The 19,739-nt window shown below is 29.8% G+C and overlaps 1 protein-coding gene across 6 annotated transcripts in view; it reads right to left on the reverse strand.

Annotated features, from left to right (window-relative positions):
* The window catches only part of LOC128999638 (dual specificity calcium/calmodulin-dependent 3',5'-cyclic nucleotide phosphodiesterase 1-like), a 243,717-nt gene that overhangs the window by 38,430 nt on the left and 185,548 nt on the right, over positions 1 to 19,739 (reverse strand). For 3 of the 6 annotated variants that reach the window (XM_054426241.1, XM_054426239.1, XM_054426244.1), the window contains exons 2-6: positions 5,130 to 5,222; positions 4,503 to 4,653; positions 3,490 to 3,603; positions 2,664 to 2,759; positions 503 to 544 (exon numbers count right to left, since the gene is read on the reverse strand). In XM_054426241.1, coding sequence (XP_054282216.1) covers positions 503 to 544; positions 2,664 to 2,759; positions 3,490 to 3,603; positions 4,503 to 4,653; positions 5,130 to 5,222 — 496 coding nt within the window. The remainder of the gene's footprint in view (positions 1 to 502; positions 545 to 2,663; positions 2,760 to 3,489; positions 3,604 to 4,502; positions 4,654 to 5,129; positions 5,223 to 19,739) is intronic. The other 3 variants (XM_054426242.1, XM_054426240.1, XM_054426243.1) reach the window with 3 other exon arrangements.

The following is a 19,739-nucleotide window of genomic DNA, read 5'->3' on the forward strand; positions in this document are numbered from 1 at the left end:
GTCCCAAGTTTAAGTTAATTTAATAAAAGTTTTAAATAGTCAGTAATAAATAATTTTAATTGACATATTGAATAAAAAAAGTTAACCTAAAATATAAGTAGTCTAGTACCACTTCATCTATGCTAGGGTCCTAAGTAATAACACTGGTTAAACTCATATAAAAGAAGAAAAATAGTTTAATTGAAGTCATAAATTAAGTAAATGAGCTGAACATGTCGTAGTATGTGTTTTCATGAAGAAATGCATAAAAGGTAAGGAAAATCGTAAAAAAATATTTATTTTAAACTAATAAAATTTAACTTACTATCAACATTTGCACTAATTACAGTGTATGTGCCTAGCAAATTCACTAGTCTCATATTAGTGATAGATAAGTGAATGTGCACTAGTTTCGTACTAAACTAGTGAGTATTTGACTCGTGTGTGGTTCGGTCTAAAAGGGGAAAATAAGAAAATGGGTAAGCAATGCAGACATGAACTGGAATATTCCAGTCTCACAAACCTCGAGGACTCCTCGCCCTGCTCCTTTTTCCTCACTGAGGATCTAAAAACCAAAAGAACTTTAGACAGGTGTATAAATAATCTGAAGATATGTTCGAAATTGAGACAAAAATACTGATTAAAATGATCTGAAGCACACCGAAGACCGACACTGCATATGTCACAGGATGTAATGAGAAAAATTAAATTACATGGGGACTTAGGCAAATAAAAGTTTAAAGTACATGCAAATATTTGAGATTTTATAATATGAATATGCAAATAAATTTAAAGTATAGATTATAAGAAATTAAATACATTTTTTAGTGTTCTATGTAAATTTTTTAAATCTGCTAGACACATTTATATGTCACGCTTAATTTGATCTTTCATCGTTCTTTTGAAATCATAACACATGAAATCAACAAGTCTATAGTCACAGAAACAATACATTGTCATTTACAATAATAAAAAAAAAAAAAAAAAAAAAAAAAAACATAAATGTTACCCTACATTAAAAATGAACCATGGTGAATTTATGTTTATTTAAAATACAGGTTGAACACTATTGGATCGTTGATGGTCTTTTTTATACGTTTTCCACTAAGAAACTTTGGAAATTACTTGATCAAATTGTTACTTCAATTTTTTACAAAGAGTGGAGCTAATTATTATTTTAGTAAATGATTTGGACACTATTAAAATTAGCATTTATGTCATGCTGCATTATTTAAGTCGATAGTTTTAATTGGCACAACATTTATTAAAGAATTATTATTTAAACGAATATTTGAAATTATCTAATTTATTACTATGCCAATAAATAGTAAAATCTTTTTCTATGTGTAAAACCATTTTAGCGCGAACTGGTGTTATGATAATAAACATCTCATAATTTTTTTAACATACAGTATATACTTTTTAAAATATTCATTCTGTATAAATGAATGAATGCAGTACTTACGGTGAAGAACAAAAGGTACAATGATGGGAACAGAAAAAAACATTTAAATAAAAACAAAATTACTTTCCCCACAACTTTGTTAAGTAAAATTACTTGAATACAAAATATAATTCAGCTTGATGCAAAACAAGTTTTATGAATCAAAATTGTGTCAACACTAGAAATTTGAGTATTGAATTATTTTGAAAGAAATGAATACATTCATATAAAACATATACTTTGCTTCTTGAATTAAAGACACAAAAGATGTAATAAACTATTTAATTTTAGACAAGATGCAGAGTTATAAAGTTAAGTACAAACTCAAAAAATATATCTTTGTAAAGTTTATTTTTATTTTATCAATTGTAATCTTTGAAGCTGAATCATATGTTATCACTAAATCCTATTTTCGACACGGTTAAAAAATCTTTATAACCATAACAGTTGTTTAAATTGTAAATAGCGTTAATAACCTACAAGATGATCATACAAAATTAAAATGTTACAAAAATGATAGAATCTATTTTAATTAATTCAAAGCTAGATTAACTAAAACTTAAGAAGTAAAAGCATAGAGCATGAAATAGGTTCCCGTGTTGTGTTAGATGTAAAAATATTTTGAAGTGCTGATAAGATAAATTTGCATGTTTAAGTAGTAATAAACTAGATAGTTTGTAATGTCTTAAAAATAAAATTGTTGATAAGAAGCTCCTCCATGCATAATATTAAAGTAAACAATATACATAAACGATGAGTCTATTATTTTCATCGAATACTCTAATATTCACAATATGATCTTGAGTAAACTCTAAACATGTCTAATCTATACTATACCTTAACATAACTATATCACACAGATCACTTATATCTATCCGTATGTTAAACTCTGCACACCTATTCAACACAATAAAGATCAGAGAGAAGACAGGGAAGAAAGAGATGGTTCATTCGACTGTAAACACAAACAAGAACAGAGTGCATTCAGCATTCCATTGAAAGAGACATTGAACAGAATGACAGGATCGTGCAACTGGCAACACTTAACGTACCTGAAGAAGGAGATCCCCCTAACCGGACGAGGAAACGCTTTGGAAATTGGAAAGGATTGGAATTTAAAGTGCTCAATCATCTTTTTTCTAAAAAAGGTGTCAGGGTTGGTTTTACTAATAAGGAATTCTCCGTGCTGTGCTTACTATTCCTCGGGACCTAGATTGCATAGCCAAGAAGGTGTGTTAACCTGACGGCCCAGACGGGGGTCTTGAGTTTTCGCTGGGTGATGTTGATTGTCGTCTCTCCTTCAGAACGGTCGGTGGCAGCTTTCGAGTCAGTTCGCCTGTGCCATATCATCATTACACTAACAGCCGGACAAACACTAGCTAGACACATTTAGTACATATGGCCCTTCGATGATGGATATCCGTATGGGCAATTGGGGTGCGCCATGCACAAACCTAACGCCTGGAGACCTAACAAAGAAGATGCAAGAGAATGTATCATTAGTGAATCGCCTAGAACATTGGATGTTATTTGAAACATATTATGAGATATATACAATTTGAGTTCGAATATGCCTAATTCCCGTAAAACTGATGGAGTAATTAGTTTCAAACACATTTGTAGAACAATTTCATTAGTACATCGATTAAATTTGATTTTAAAACGTTTTGGAACTTCAATAGCAAAATGTAGAAGCAAATCTAGTGAAGCTGTTGAAATAAATTAACCATTCTTACAAAAGTAGTCTAGTTTACTAGATGCTACCATAAAAATATATTTTTATAAACGCATTTTAATTGTCAATTTAAAAACGTATATTCTTTTAAGCTTTTTGACATAAATACAATCAATTCTCATAAAAATAACTGAAATAATTAAACAATACAATTTGAGAACAAACAATCATCTACCATAATTAACTTACAGACCACGTGTACACAAAAATTCAGTTATCCAGCGACCAACATTTCTAAAACATCGATGTGATAGTTTGGTGCTGATAGTCAGAAAAACGACCATTCTTAGGTTAATAACTAAACATATAACACGCAAACAGTCTAACTTACTTAGTTTCATCGATGAAGACCGCCTCCAGGACTCTGGCTGCGTACTGCAAATTCTTTTGCAATACGTCAGCCGAGATCTCTCCCCGTTCTAACTGTTTTAGTAAACAACGCAACCTGAAAAAAGAATGGTTGTTGTAATAATCAATGATTATAATTGTCAAGGCATCTATTTATAAAAAAAACATTATTTTGGGTTAAAGAAATAATCCAGCATTCCAAAGACTGATTGTCACTTCTGAAACACCTTCAAAGTTTGATTTGCCTACTATTGTTTCGGCTATGATAAAAATATTGTTTAAATATTCTAACGCATAGTAAATTCTCAGTACAATGCAACTAAGTAGGTAACTTGTAATAATTCCTAATAAATCTAGCATACCAGGTTATAAAAGGTATGGGTACCAGGTGTCTTGAGAATGTACATAAATAAAAGTACTGTAAATAAAAGAGAAATGTGACAGCTGGCACTGAACCTGTTAAATCAATGAGAATAGGCATTTTGTAAAGTAATAATTGTTGTAGTAGTATGCATTCATAAGTAAAGTAAAAGTGTCAAAACCACTTAATGAAATAGTAACAGACTATTTATGCTATGTAAACCCATTGAAAATGTTTTGACATATGTAAAATAGCAATAGAGTACTTTTATAAAATTCGTGTTGTTTGATAGGAAATGTTAAATGTTATTGAAAAGTGTTCATGACACCTTTAAACAAAAAACCAGTTATTTTTTGTAATTTCAGTTATGAAAACTAAAATGACCACCATTCTGAAAAAAGTAAGAGTATTTTAATCAAAAAGCTTTTTAAACTGAGTATTTAACATTCCATAAATGTACCTTTAATAGTTTATAAGATAATTAAGAAAAGAAACCCGGTTATCCCACTAAAGAGTAGTTTTAGAAAAATACTTTAATTTTAATTTTAGTTATTTTCACCCATCACACCTTTTCCTGATATTTTGTTACTTGTGTGACACCCTGTATTGTTGTATTGTTATCTATTTACACTCACCTAGCCGCGGCTTTGTCACAAGCGTCGGGTGTGTCTATCGCCGGAAGGTTGTCTGTGGTCAAATCATCACTATCAACACTTTCTTCTTCACTGGTTGTTCGTTGCTGTTTTTTGGCACTACTTCGTCTAACGATTGTGAGGGAGCCTTGTTCTGGAACAAAAGAAACAAATTTGAGGTTAGTTTGATCATGTAACAGTGGTCCAGATGATTATTTATAAGATGTTAGTCCATAGTCCATACATAATTAAAACTCACTAGAACAGTAAGATACAGTTTTATACAGAGATAATCGAGCTATCTACGTTAACTATGTATTATCTTTTGTCGATATTCATTAAAAGCTTTGCCCCATGTACATCTTTCTAGTTTTAACTTAACAACGATTACTCATTCTTCTGGCTTTACCCTGAACTGGCAAGACAAAAATGTACATATTTTTAACCCTCGCTCATTTTCTGTTCTTGGCTTCTTCTCGACCGTAAAACTTGACCTCGGGTCAAAAAGAGTCACTTTAGGCCCTAGTGATGAAATGTACTATTAAAGGTCTTAGTTTTTTTATTAAATCTGAAAAAAACTTTAAGAAATATACAATTAGGGACATAATTTTTTCAGTTGGCAATACTTACTGGAGAGTTGTCCGTTTCTATTGATGGACGGCATCTCGCCAGTCGGGGAAGGGGCGTCCTCCTTGGTAGGGGGTCGTTCTGGAGGACTGGCCACTGAAACAACATCAAGTACATAAGTGCGACAGAAAAATAGTAAACGAGGGATAAATCTGAGACGGAGGAGCGGTAGGAGAAACCTAAAAGAGAAATTATGGGAACCCAAAATATGTTGGGAGGAACCCGTGGGCATAACGCGAATCTTGAGGCAGGTAGGAAGAAACTAGTTTGACACTAGGGGGAGTAATTGAGAAAATAAGGCGAAAGAGGAACAAAATGAAAATGATACAAAACAAAGAAGAATCAGAAAGGAGCCAAAGGAATATAAGGGGATCTAACAAAAGCTGTGCTTGTAAAATGGAAAAGTGGTAGGAAAATTACATATAAGTTTTAATTAGTTTATCCGGTGGTAAAAATCTTCATCTTCTTTAAACAAAATAAGATAACAATGTTTAAGCGACAACAGGAAATATAACCGTGGATCTCGGTGGCACGTACCAGCTTATCGTGGAGTTTTCAGTCTTGAATATTAATGTTACTGCTGAGACTGATAATCGTACGAATTTCGCTTACTTCATAACAAATTTATTAAATACAAACTTACCCAGGGGAATAATAAAGCTAGACAAAATACCCGGTGTTTGAGTTCGGGTCATAACCTTGGGGTGCTTACAGCCTATATGTATGATCACATTCTCTTCAATTGAAAAGTGTACTTTGCTTTCTCCCTAAGAATAATAAGTTTGATGTGGGGGACGGTTTGGCAAACATTCAGAAAAACTCATTTTATTGCGCTTGATAAATCGCATTTAATCAATTAATTATAGCATTGTAAATTGTAACCAATGTAAAACGATTTGTAGACCTGATGTAAGCAATCAACAACTCAACTCGTGATAAACATAACAATGTTTTTGCATTTTTACAGATTTTATACATCCTTTTCCTCCTTATAATTTCAACGACTTACTTCCAATATAACAACAGTTTTCTAGTTTGAGTGAAACTTTTGTGATTCCTTAAATATTAAGGTAAGTATGAGCACCTATTAAATGTAGTAGAGAAATGTTAAAATTTAAAAACATGGCTTTGAAAGTAAAACATACTTGAAGTACAACTACAGTCTATAATCTTGAAACTCTACAAATTATTTCCTGTCATTTTTGCAAAAACTTCTTCACCTGAGCCCTTCAATTGTTATTGCAGTAAATTAATGGCATTTTCGGTTGGTAACAAAAAAAGCTGTATCTGTTTTCCAAGACTTTCCCAATCCTCCGTGGACCGTAAAAAGTGTTCAGTCTCTGACAACGTTGGAAATGAACCGATGGTTCCACTGGGATTTGTGAACACGTTCATGGCTTCCTAACATGTGAAAATCGAAGTTACAGTCTTAATAGAAGATTTTCCGTTTATCTTAGAAAACTCATAGGCATCCTATAATAGTTGTTGAAAATTTAATGTAAATATACCTTTATATTATATTTTATTTTTCTATACTGGTAAACGTTTTGAATTTTACTGTTAAAGTGCAGCAGATAAACTAGTTGAAACGAGTGCATATATATGCTTGACAAAGTCAAAGTTAGCAAGTGATTCAAACTATAGAACGGGTAACTGGATTCGTATAATTATTCATTCAAACAAACTCCTACTTAGTTTGTATTCTTGTTCTACTTAGTTTTGAATTTACTTAGTTACTCAGTTAAGCTTACCCCTTATCACGACTTTATAATGTATTCAGTCAGTTTCCACTTGTACGAGTCTTTATTACGATGAATACTAATAGTGTTATTGATAAACGCAAACCTAACGAGATCAAAAATAGGTTGGGTTGATGGTATGTTTTTTTTGTCTAGGTTAAACATTTTTATTTTATTTGCATGATGAATGAATCTAAGTATACACAGTAGGTGATCAAGTTAATATCTCATTAATTCAACTTTGAACATTGATTTCCGAATCATGCTTTGTTTTTATACAATAATAGAACAATTATATAAATTGATTTTACTCCAAGCAACGTTGTACTAAAATTCTACAATTTAAAGCTGTTGAAGAATTTTTTTATGAAAGCAGACGAATGTTTATATTTATCTAGATGGATACATACCCATTTGGTGTAGTAAAAACTAGATTGCATATCGTATTACTATTCATGCTAGGATCCAAACTACAGTTGTCAAACGTTTGTAATACATTTTCAAACAACTTTTCAGTTTGGATGATTTCTTTACCATAATGTAATGAAAGTTTAGAGAAAATTTCAACAACAGAACTTCTTTCACAAAAATGTAATGAGATTTACTGCTAGCAAAGTATCTGATGAAGAATTATGAATTCATGGAGTTTCATCACTTGATAATTAGTTTGTAAGTTGGCGAGTCACCAATAAAAGCAGTCACTTAGCAAACTTTGTCTATGAATAAATGCGGAGAGAAGAACGGAAGTTATATGTTGGTGCGTTTCATAAAATGCTTCGATAAAGAATTATTTAGGTGGCTGTATTGTATTATAGATTGAATAGTTGTATTATAGCCCCTTATAGTTTGAGCTCGAATTTAGAGAATGATAGACAAAGTCCTTATGCAAATAAGTTTGTATATTTAGGTACATTTAGGAATAGAATGAAAATATAAAACCCACAGCTAGTAAAGAGGACCACGATATAATATTAGACAAATTTTTACAATTCTAACACCGTCCACCAAAAGGGTTGTAAACATTAAAACCCACATTTTTATTACTGTATTTTATTGATTATTATTTTAAATCTGATTCATTTCTGAAGGTTATAAAATAAAAGTTGTAAAGTTAAAAGTTAAAAGTTGTTGTTAGTTAAGAACTTTGTGATATGAATCAATACTTGACAGTAGCATGAGACAACAATTTGTAAAGAAAACTGACCTAAGCTGGCTAAAACCCCAAAATTATCCCAAATGGACCATAATCAGAATCAGTATCAGAACATACATATATGCATAATAGGTTGAAAACTGCACCAAGAACTAAGTACAGTAATCTATTACAAGAATATTCAATAACCTGAATATAAGCTACTTTTCAAAAACATACATATTGTTGCTAAAGTAATTATTTAAATATTTTTTGTTTGACCAAATATCGAGAATTACATTCTACTATAAACTGTTAAATACCCTATTATCCTTGAGTAATATAATGTTTTAAAGTAATATAAACGTTTGAGTGAGTAGAAGATCTCTCGTACAAGTTGACTGATGGTAGAGGCAGCAGCTCATGAATATATCAATTTGTGATTCTCTCATAACTGCCAAATACATGGAGACAACTGTTACTGTATTCGATTCCTGTTACAACTGTACATTTATTTTTACAAAAAAGTAACTCGCTTAAAAAGCACATTTTTTTAAATATATTGTGTAGGTTTTAACAGTAATTATAAATATAACATTAAATACATAATAATATTTTGTTTATGTAGTATATATAAACTATTGATAATTTTTATAAATTTGTTATTATGTAATTAAATTTGTTTTTCTTTATATATATTAAAATTGCCTTCATCAACCTCTCGAGACAGTAATTTCTTCCCTGAAATAACCGTGTTAAATTAATACATAACAGAAACAAGGCAAAATAACTGATTAAGAATTACATACATTCGTAGAAAACCCAAATTTAATTTGAGTGGTAATTCAATATCTAAGACAACATTTGAACAGTTTTTTTCAAAATTCTTTTTCATTGCTTAATTTATGTCAAACTGTTGTTACTTTAAAAAGTTTTACTTAAAAAAATATTACTTAAAAAAATTAAGTAATTTCTTAACATAACTCATTGATGGTTCCTGCAAATGAAACATGTTTTTACAAATATATATCTTGGAGATATTGTTTTAAAAGTGACGAACAGTTGCTCCAGGCTTGTTGTTAGACATGTTTTGACAAGAAATCAGAACATTCCTTTGTTGACTTTCAAAGTTACAAGGTAACTAAACAACTTCAACATCCTTAGGTGTTTCTCCGTCTCTTTCACTCTTTAGTTACTGTAACTATACAGGGTGTTCAAAAAAGGTGGGGACATATTTTACCTAGTGATTCCTTGGAACGAAATAAAGAGAAAATTAAGAATACATTTTTTTCCAAAATCACTTCGTTAACCAGATATCTGCCATTTTGTATTTTTTACATAAACATTTTTACCTTTAAAATTTTTCGACCAAATATTTAATTTCAACCAAGTTAGTAAATGTTTGTAGCAAACTTATTGACTGTTTACAATTAACATATTTTCTTCTTCTCACTTTTAATTTCTGACAACAACTGGAGTTTCATTACAATTTTTGTTTCCCGTGTTAATCTTATGGAGAAATACGTAACTTTAAAGGGCCCCAGGGCCTCACTCTCTAATTATTTCCCTAAAAAGAATGTTTCCCGCTTCAAGTTACGCTCTTTTCAATGACACCAAGAACATGTCAATCAGATTAGTAGTTTCGGAGGAGTAATTGTCACACAAAAACTGCTTGCGTATTAAATAAGTAATATAGATATAGATATTGTAATGCTATTGGTATAAAATATAAAGAAGAAAATGACTTAAATTGGATTTTGTGTTTTCACAGTATGTTTTATTTTGTGTTGTAGTTGTATTAGGGAATGTAAGTAAAATATTATAATGTTATTTGTTTCAAATGTAAAGAAGCAACTTTGTGTTTTTATAGTATGTTTCATTATGATCGTTTTCACCCCTATCAACTATATATAAAATATATCACGGATTTTGAACTCAATAAGGTTGGAAAAGGCTGCTAGTTTTCCATAAATAAATTAAATTCATCTCTTCAGATTAAATGTCATGTACCTCCTCCTTTCATTATTAGGTGACAATCCAAGTCCTTCTACCGTAAAAAAATTGATCTTTCTTTTTATAAAACTCAATCTTATAATTTTAACTCTTCTCATACCAAGAAAATGCTTCTTAACTCGGATGACTTTCTACTTGAAGGGTTCTATGGACAGTTTCTCATTAGCAAAGTCCTACCGTTCCCATGGTAACGTCCTAGGTTGTAATTAAATCAACTGAAACTTCGTATATTTTACGTTTCTGTCTCTCATATTAAAGCTTGTGTACGAACAAACTATGAAGGACGATCATCTCTTTTAAAAATAGTTGTATGTCCTTAAAGGTGGGAATTTAGTGTCTATAAATTTAGTAATACAAGTTTTGAGTTAGTGTAAATACTCGTAGTTTTCTATAAAACAACGTCTTTAAAAAGATATACTCTTATAGGTTCTAACATTACAGAGATAACCTATATTGAATGTTTATATTCGATTTTGATTGAAAACTCAAACTGAGTACATAAATGTACCTATTTTAAAATTTTTGGTATTCGTCAGTTTTTAAAAACTTTAAAAAACTATAAAATAAAATACCATCAAGAGGTACCACTATGATACGGACTTCCCTTTTCAGCAATTCATGAAATGTGTTCTTCAGTTTACATTATTATTTATATTTCTCTATATCTCGTACACAATTTTCTCTTTACACAGATTCAAATCTTATTCCTTAGATCCTACACTGTTGTTTAACATACCATTTGCTTTGGCAGTTACACAGTTTTAATGTTATATACTACTGTTTTAACAAGAGTGAGGCTGTTTAAGGGAGTTTTGAGGGGATTATTGTACCATAGGGAGAAGCCAAGACTTGTAGGGAAAGTCCCAGATGTGCAGCTAAGGAGAACAAACTACCCTAAGGAGCCTTGTTGATGTTGTGTTAACAAAACATACAAGTTTGTGTTTATATTCTTGGAATTTCACCATAGGATGATCTTATGAATACAAATTGCTAACAAAGTTATAGTCAATTACCCAAATAGCATAATGGAGTATGTAAACGTAGTATGTCACCTCCGGTTTTGTCATTTCGAGGAAAACTTTATGTAATTGGTGGTACTTCATGATAAAAAAAATATGTTTAGTGAGTTTAAGTTCATTGTAGGACTTTGAAAATAAACATACTGTGAAAACACTGAACTTCAGAAATTATTAAGCAGTTAATAATTATAATAGGTTTGTATATATATGCAAAAGTTTAATAAAGTAACAACAATTCACTAATCCTACATATTTGTAACACTGCTCCTTAACCCTAGTAGCACAAATATATATTAAATACATATGAATAAATATATTTAAAATCTATTTTATATATCTCAAGTGTGTATTAATGTCAATTTTATATAATATTTAAAATATATTATATATATATATCAAATATTTTTTTGAATGTATTAAATATTTAAAAAATAGGTTCCAATAATATATTTTAGTGAATAATATTTAAATAAAAAATGTATTTAATATCTCTTCCAAACATACCATGAGGCCTAAACATAAAAACATAAAATAATGAAGATTTAGTATGGAAAACACAATTATCAGTTGAGTAAATTGATTAAATAGTTCAAAAAAACAAATTTTGAATAAATTACTGGATAAAATTTTTTTAGCCCAGGTGGGTCTCGAACCTGGGTTCTACGACTTATGAGCCTCCTACCTTACCTCTGAGCTACTTGTGACTGTTGCTAACTAATGTTTTCAAATTGTGAAAGGGCGGCCGTCAGTTGCAATGGTTGCAATACTTGAAAATTTTTTGATACTACAGTATAATATGATTCTGTTAATCTGTTTTCCGTAATTCGTTTCTTAAACGGTCGCCAGTCGCTAGCACCCTTTTCTAGCCAATCATTAGAGATTTCTATGATCACATTCATTGTCACATTATGCAATTAAAAAAATAAAACCCATCAACACTTTTTTTTCGTTTGACCCAAATGTAGTTGCCGAACATGTATACTGCCTCTTAACCATATGCATAATTTTTTCTTTACGTGCATGATAGAGTGACACCATTCAGAGTACGTATTATTATTAACTTAATTTTAATGCTTTCACAATAGCAATTATCATACAAAAATGCATGTATAAATTGATAGTCACTATAAAAAACAAAAAGATGCAAATTATTTATTTGCTAATTATAAAAGATTAGAGGCTATAGCCTATATTCTACAAATATATTATTATTTTATTAATAAAAATAAATGACGTTTTTCAAAATATATTTATAAATACTTTAAATATATAATATAGTTTCAAAAATATTTTATATATATATTTAAAATATTCTCAACACATAATTTTTTTAAATATTTAATAGGAAAAATATACATATAAAATATGTATATTATAGAATCTATACTTATTTGATTGATATATATTATGAATCTATTTTATATATTCAAAACTTATATATAATTTATATTTTGCATTGCTTTTTGGTAATATTTTAAATATATATATGAATATATCAAACTGTTATTAAAGATATATTATTTATATATTTTATTCGAGGTTCTATCAAATACAACTTTAAATATATAAAATATTTATAAAATACATATTTGTGCTACTAGGGAAGTTAAATGTAAAATAAGTACTCTAAAGACGACGAAAACCTTCATAATACGATAAAAGTACAATAAATAATCAAGTGAAATGTTGATAGTTTGATTGTTGTTGTAGTTGGTTTGATTGTTTATTGGTCACCCTTTCCCAAGTGCAAATTTTTAGGTTTTATTATTTTCTGAGTAAAATTGTATCCAATGAATATTTAAGGCAATCCAATGTAAGGCTTTATATTGATTTTTATTGAACTTGAGACTTTATTGACTTTGATTTTTTGACTTTTTGATGAAGAAGAAATGCTATGTTATTTATTTGTTTACGTATACAAACAAAATATGGATTATCAAAAGTATTTTCTAACAGTCCATGGTTTTTTTCAATCTTAATTACTGGTATATATACTGTATAAAACCAAACGTTAATAATTTGTAAGTTCAGACAATTGTGACAAAAAAACCCATGTCTCGCCTGAGGACGGAATTAGATTTCAGATCCCGAAACGTTGTGGAACATACTTTTACTATAACCATGATGTAATAATATCGTCTGCAATCATGTCTTGCATTGATGGTCAAATATTGGAAACCTGTCAATTATTCATTAATAATCAGTTTGATTAGGTTTTGTTTTTGCTGGTATGTTTCAGTCATTGTAACACAAACTTAAATAAAAAAAATGGTTTTAAAATCTCATTATAATTAATAATCGTATGATATTCTATTTTTTGCATAATATCCAGGGATTTTTTTACCTGGGTCATTAAGGCATGAGCTAGGCTGTTTTTTACATTACTTCAGGCTAGGCATAGAGGCTGAGGCAATATCACATGGATATTATTGATTTGGCGGGATTTGAAACCTGAACCTCAGGGACCGAAGTGTCGCCCTCTAACCAATGGACCAGCTCGCTCCCCAATACTGTCTGACGTATTAGGCCTGCCTATTGTGTTAAGTTACTTTATTGTTTTCAGAAATAGTACATTTTTCTAGTTGTTAATTGTGACACGTATTTTTAAATACTCAAAAGCTTAAATTTCCCTATGCTACGTACGGGGGTCCGGCACTACGGTAAACTAAGAATTGTGTTTAAAAGTACAGTTATGTGAAATGGCACATACGAAGTGGATTGGACAAACAAATACTATTAATTAGAATAAAATTTTGCTAAAAGTTAAGTTTGATTAGAATTTTAACGAAATAGTTTGTCATCTCTTGCACAAGCTAAGAGTAGTCTACGTTGTTTCTGAATGTTCGTACAGTGCTAAATGTAAAAGAAATCAATGTTTCAGCCAAACCTATCCTATAACTAGTAAATTAACTTCCTGTTTATTAATATTTAAACTATAAAGGTTAACTTAGGCGATATTTTAAAATATCTTCAGATCCTTGTACACTTTGTAAAACTAATATATAAACATTTATTCTGTAGGTTTTGAATTATAACATATTTAAAACAAATTAAATTTTTATTTTAGAAAAAAGTAATTGATTTAAAAAAATTAAGATAAAACTATTCAAATACGAGTATACATAGGCCCACGATTTATTTAAAGATTCATTTTAAACCACTGTTTTGATTTAAAAAGCAAAGTAAACCGAAAATGAGAGAATGTCAAAGGTTAAAGTGCTGGAGAATCGATAGAGGAGTACTCTACGCGCAGACTCCTTTGTTGTGATTAAAAATTAATGTTTTGACTATCAAAATTATTGCAAAAAGTAGTATTTAATTGGTTAGTGTAGAAGTAAAATATTTCTAGTTTCTAATTCAACACAGAACACTTACATAGAAGCCCATACCAATTTTCCAAGCCACTGTACGCAAAATATACCAATACGCATGTATTTGAAAACAATTTATTAAACATCACAATCAAAGTGATTTTATGACAGCTCATCAGCGAATTATTTATCAGCAGTTATTCAATAAAACACAATCATAACATATCATCATGCAATAATTAGGTCAGTCAATAAAGGCCATATGAAAAGGGTCAAATTAAATAAAGCCATAACAAACATTTGTGGGGCTTCAGTATCAATTTCAGGAATATTATTAGCAAAACTAATTAGGATGCGCTTTGAACGGGTTTCTCTCAACAATCACAGAGTGATGTTTTAATGAATCTCTAATCTAGATCGGCTTAATACTCAACTCATGGAATGAATAAAGCTATAAATTAATTAAATCATTGACATGACAGGAATTATATTTGTTAGTTTTGTAATTAAATAAATAATCTGGTTTACAGTAGAAACAAGGTAAACAAGGAAGGTCACTGTTGTATATTAAAGAAAAAGGTAAATGAATGTAAGAATAAGGAGATGTATGTTAACGTGTTATTCAATATTTTTTTTCATGCATGAATTGTTTTGTTGGTAACACTGTGTAAAAACGTGTTTTTCGTCGGTGTCTTCCGTTGTAATAGACATGTTACTCAGCTACTATGGGTCCACAACCACGTATTGTGCCGTAATTATCATAATGAATACAGTGAAAATAAAATAGACAGCGATTTTGAATAATTGATTAAAATATATTTTTTTTAGAGAAGGATAGGTTTCATAACATTTAAGAAAATAAAACGTTATACACCGATTTAACATTCGATTTACACCGTTTAAGTTTCTCCCTTGTTGTAGTTAATTAGATTGAGTTACAACAACAGCAACAACAAACCAAGCACAGAAATGTTAAAGAATTGTACTGCCATTAAAACATCTGATAAAAAATTTAATATTTGTGTTGACGATGCCAGCATAGTTGGCGAAAGGCCCCATGTAATACAAATTATGAAATACAAAATTACAAAAAATAGTTATAAAGTTTTACTATAAAATTATATTTCTAGCAATACAGTATAAACAGTTCCTCATGAAAAATTTTATTTAATAAAAATATAATTCCAAAACGTTAAATCATTTGCATAATTATTCATTACAAATTGTATTTATACACAAATTATTATAAACTCCACGAGAGTAAAACAATGTTAAATCTTAATCTTTCCAAAAAAAAAAAAAAAAAAATAGCACTGGAAAAAAATTATAAGCTGTATGAAAAATGAAAAGATTACAAGAATGGTATGAAGTAACTCTTGAAAAGAGTTAGAGGCTCGCATAAATACAATGGACGCTTCATTAGACCACATGGAGCTTATCTGAACGTAATAAAAGTCAATGGCGAAGGTAAATATATCTGGCCTTTAAGGCAATAAAATACCGGCTGTAATGGTACTCTTACGCTAAGAGGATAGTTTTTAAATGAACAAATTTTTAAGAGTTTCTGTATATTAAAAAAGGGGATTCTTCTATAATAACACATATCTACAATTTTGATGCACTATGATTGTCCTATTAAAACTAAATTTCAATTTACAGTATAGTGATAATTTAAATCTCTTAACTGTTAAAAATCCATTTGAATCCAAAACACATTATCTTAGGGGATATGTAATTTTATATATTAAAATTGTTTTGTGTGTAAACTAGTGGTAATTAAAAGCAATGACATTGAATAAATAATAGTTTTCGTTACTAGTCCCTAAAGTAGACTTAGGAAATTTGACTAAGTCACAAAAAACATTTTAGGACGCGCTATGAACAATATTTTGAAAACCATTGTCATATATTATAGCAGAAAATATAAAACATAGCCAAAACAGTAACACTGAATGAATTAGGTTATGTAAAAAACAAACAAAGTTTGTTTATATATAGTTGAAGCATTTTAAAGGATCAGAACAGCTTATTTGTTTTTGAGATAACCATATGATTTTGTAAAATTGTACGAGCTATCTTAAGGGACTCAAAACGAACCGTAAGACAGCTGTTTTTGAGACAGTGTAATGAAACGTATTATATGTTCGTGTTAAACCATATCGTTCGTAACATTCAGGAAGTGAAAAAGCATATTTTGAATATCTACGTGAAGGAAAAATTGAGGTAAAATGATAATTACAAATAATTAGAGCATTGAAAATACTTCTTCATTCGGGAAAGGAATTTAGCAGTGCAGGAAGCACATAAAAAACATACAGCACTCAACAATAAATAATGAAAACACGTGCATGGCAGATTCTATTTTAAAAGTTTTTTTGTTAATTGAACCACCACCCCTAATTTTTATTATCTTTTATCATGTGAAGTAATAGGGATATTTATATTTCAAAATGTTAATCATAAATACCGAGTCTCCTTCAGTAACACATTAATTTAAACCTATACCATCATTTTTCATAAATAAACTTTGCAGCATGTGAATCATAATATGGCTTAACTGGTTAAAAGGTTGTGAAAATATCATTTAATAATCTAGATATGATGTAAAACGTTGCCCTCGTTGCCTAAAAGCCTGTCCGTAACGCACTTTGGCCATTAACCTTGTCGCTGTTACTTTTACTCGACGGTTTCAATAGTTAAAGCGCATTTTTAGTATTTATAAATAAATAACTATCATCCATCAAAATTAAAAAAAAATATCTAAATCAATATTTGTCATACCCCCACAGCGAAAAACCTGCGAAATTTCAATTTGCATGATTTTATTTCTGCTAAAATAGTTCCTTAAAATTGTCAGAATTATTTCCTTATAAGTAAAATTGGATATAACGAGTAAATAGGGTTGCAGCCACGAGGAAGGTAATAAAGTGTGTGCGTTTTCTTTTTCGTAAAATTTAATAGTCTAGTATAAAATAATACATTTTTCAAATTTGATCATAATATATAATCTATAAACAAGCAAAATACATCAGTTTACTTATTTTTAAGAGTAACATGAGATTTCAAATTTACTGTTTTTTGTTGTAAGTTTTCTATAACCATTAGACATGCAACAAGACTTAAATATATATAATTTGTTGTTTCCTCATATCTACAGAATGGTCAAATGTTCAAATGGTCAAATGATCAAATGTAAAGAATAAAGTTATTTTATGTTTCGATGCTCTGAAATAAGAAAATTAGATTTTGACCCCATAACCACCCGTTCCCATTGTCCGTCCAAAAACGAAGGATTACATTTGGCTTCTGGGGCATCGAAACGGCCAAGTAATATGGTCTCGGGTCTAGGTTCATATATTTAAACTAGTGGTATATTATGATATGAGTTTTTGGAATATTGAATGTAATTTTTTCAATTACAATTATTATCGTAAAAATAACTGTGCCATTCACATGTGAACTATACAGGGTGTTCATTTGAAAACTTTCCATATCTGTTGTGTGCAAAGGTAAGGCTTTTAACACTTGTTCGTTCTCATTTCCCCCTAATTTGGACATGCCAAATCCAATAAAATTATTTTCAATTTTGAAAAATGCCCCAAAAGGGCCCAATTTGGGGGGTAGGGGTGCTTTTTGAGAAATTTTCAAATGTAAACATGGGTTGTGTGATACATCAATTTAAAGGTCTAATCACCCCGATCATTTTGGTGCAAAAAAAGTTTAATTATCTTTAACCGTATTTACAGGGTGGGTCAAAACGTTTTAAAAAAGGACTTTGAAGTTAAGTACCGTATTACCCTAAATACTGAACGGAACAGCGCCAAATTTCTTTCCAAGCTTATTCTTGAGCTACTCTTTAAGATAACTTGTAGTAAGGGCATTTTCCATGTTATTTTCTAATCAAAAAAAAATCTCAAATTTTAAGAATAAAAGAAAGCTGAAAACTCAAAATTCTTAAATAGCAAGGTATGACAAATTTCATACCACGTGAAAGGTCCTTTTTTAACAAACATTTTACGTATTTAAGTTTTCTTTCTATCTCTTACCGTTTAAAAATTGCAGTGGAAAAACATAATTTTCTATGGTAAAATTATAACTAGTTTTCTAATAAAACACATTGCACTTTGTACAACGATGTAGTAGGATTCATAACAAATTGATCGACTACTTTAACGTGTGTCAGAATTCATCTTGGACTCTTCATCCTGTTCTTTTCTCATTGGTAACTGAGCCAGTTTCAGAAAACTTCCTAACTAAATCATTTACAGCCATATATCTATTGTTAAACACTTTGCAGTTATCCTGGAACACTTTTGTTATGACCAATAAGTAAAAATAAAGTCTATTTTTTTAAGTTTACACCATATTTGATTAGGTACTACAGAAAATGGTACTTTTGAAATTAGTACTACCATTGACTAGTCAATGGTACAACAGAAAGCGGCCCACGCTTGGGTTTTTCTCATCAGCTATAAAACTTGTTTTTCACAAAGTAAAACGTAATGACTTGTTTGCCTATCTGCCTAAAAATAATTATGAATTGTTTCCTTCAGTTATTGCACCATTTAATGTGTCTAGAGACGAATTTTGGCTGTTTTATTAGAAAACTAGTTACAATTTTACCATAGAAAATTATGTTTCTCTACTGCAATTTTTAAACGGCAAGAGATAGAAAGAAAACTTAAATACGTAAAATGTATGTTAAAAAAGGACCTTTAACGTGGTATGAAATTTGTCATACCTTGCTATTTAAGAATTTTGAGTTTTCAGCTTTCTTTTATTCTTAAAATTTGAGATTTTTTTTTTGATTAGAAAATAACATGGAAAATGCCCTTACTACAAGTTATCTTAAAGAGTAGCTCAAGAATAAGCTTGGAAAGAAATTTGGCGCTGTTCCGTTCAGTATTTAGGGTAATACGGTACTTAACTTCAAAGTCCTTTTTTAAAACGTTTTGACCCACCCTGTAAATACAGTTAAAGATAATTAATCTTTTTTTGCACCAAAATGATCGGGGTGATTAGACCTTTAAATTGATGTATCACACAACCCATGTTTACATTTGAAAATTTCTCAAAAAGCACCCCTACCCCCCAAATTGGGCCCTTTTGGGGCATTTTTCAAAATTGAAAATAATTTTATTGGATTTGGCATGTCCAAATTAGGGGGAATTGAGAACAAACAAGTGTTAAAAGCCTTACCTTTGCACACAACAGATATGGAAAGTTTTCAAATGAACACCCTGTATATTGGAAGCATATTGTATCAAAACATGTTTTTAATAAAAAAAATCATTATTAATTACTATACTAGAGAGGAGAAAGCATAATTTTCAATAACGGTTAATAAAACGAAAACATATAATTCAAGCTTGGTTAAAGAAGTAGAGGTTTCTTACTAC

Source organism: Macrosteles quadrilineatus, unplaced genomic scaffold, assembly GCF_028750875.1.
Source record: "Macrosteles quadrilineatus isolate MER2022 unplaced genomic scaffold, UCM_ALF_1.0 Scaffold_8__2_contigs__length_117827958, whole genome shotgun sequence".
Taxonomy (NCBI): Eukaryota; Metazoa; Arthropoda; class Insecta; order Hemiptera; family Cicadellidae; genus Macrosteles; species Macrosteles quadrilineatus.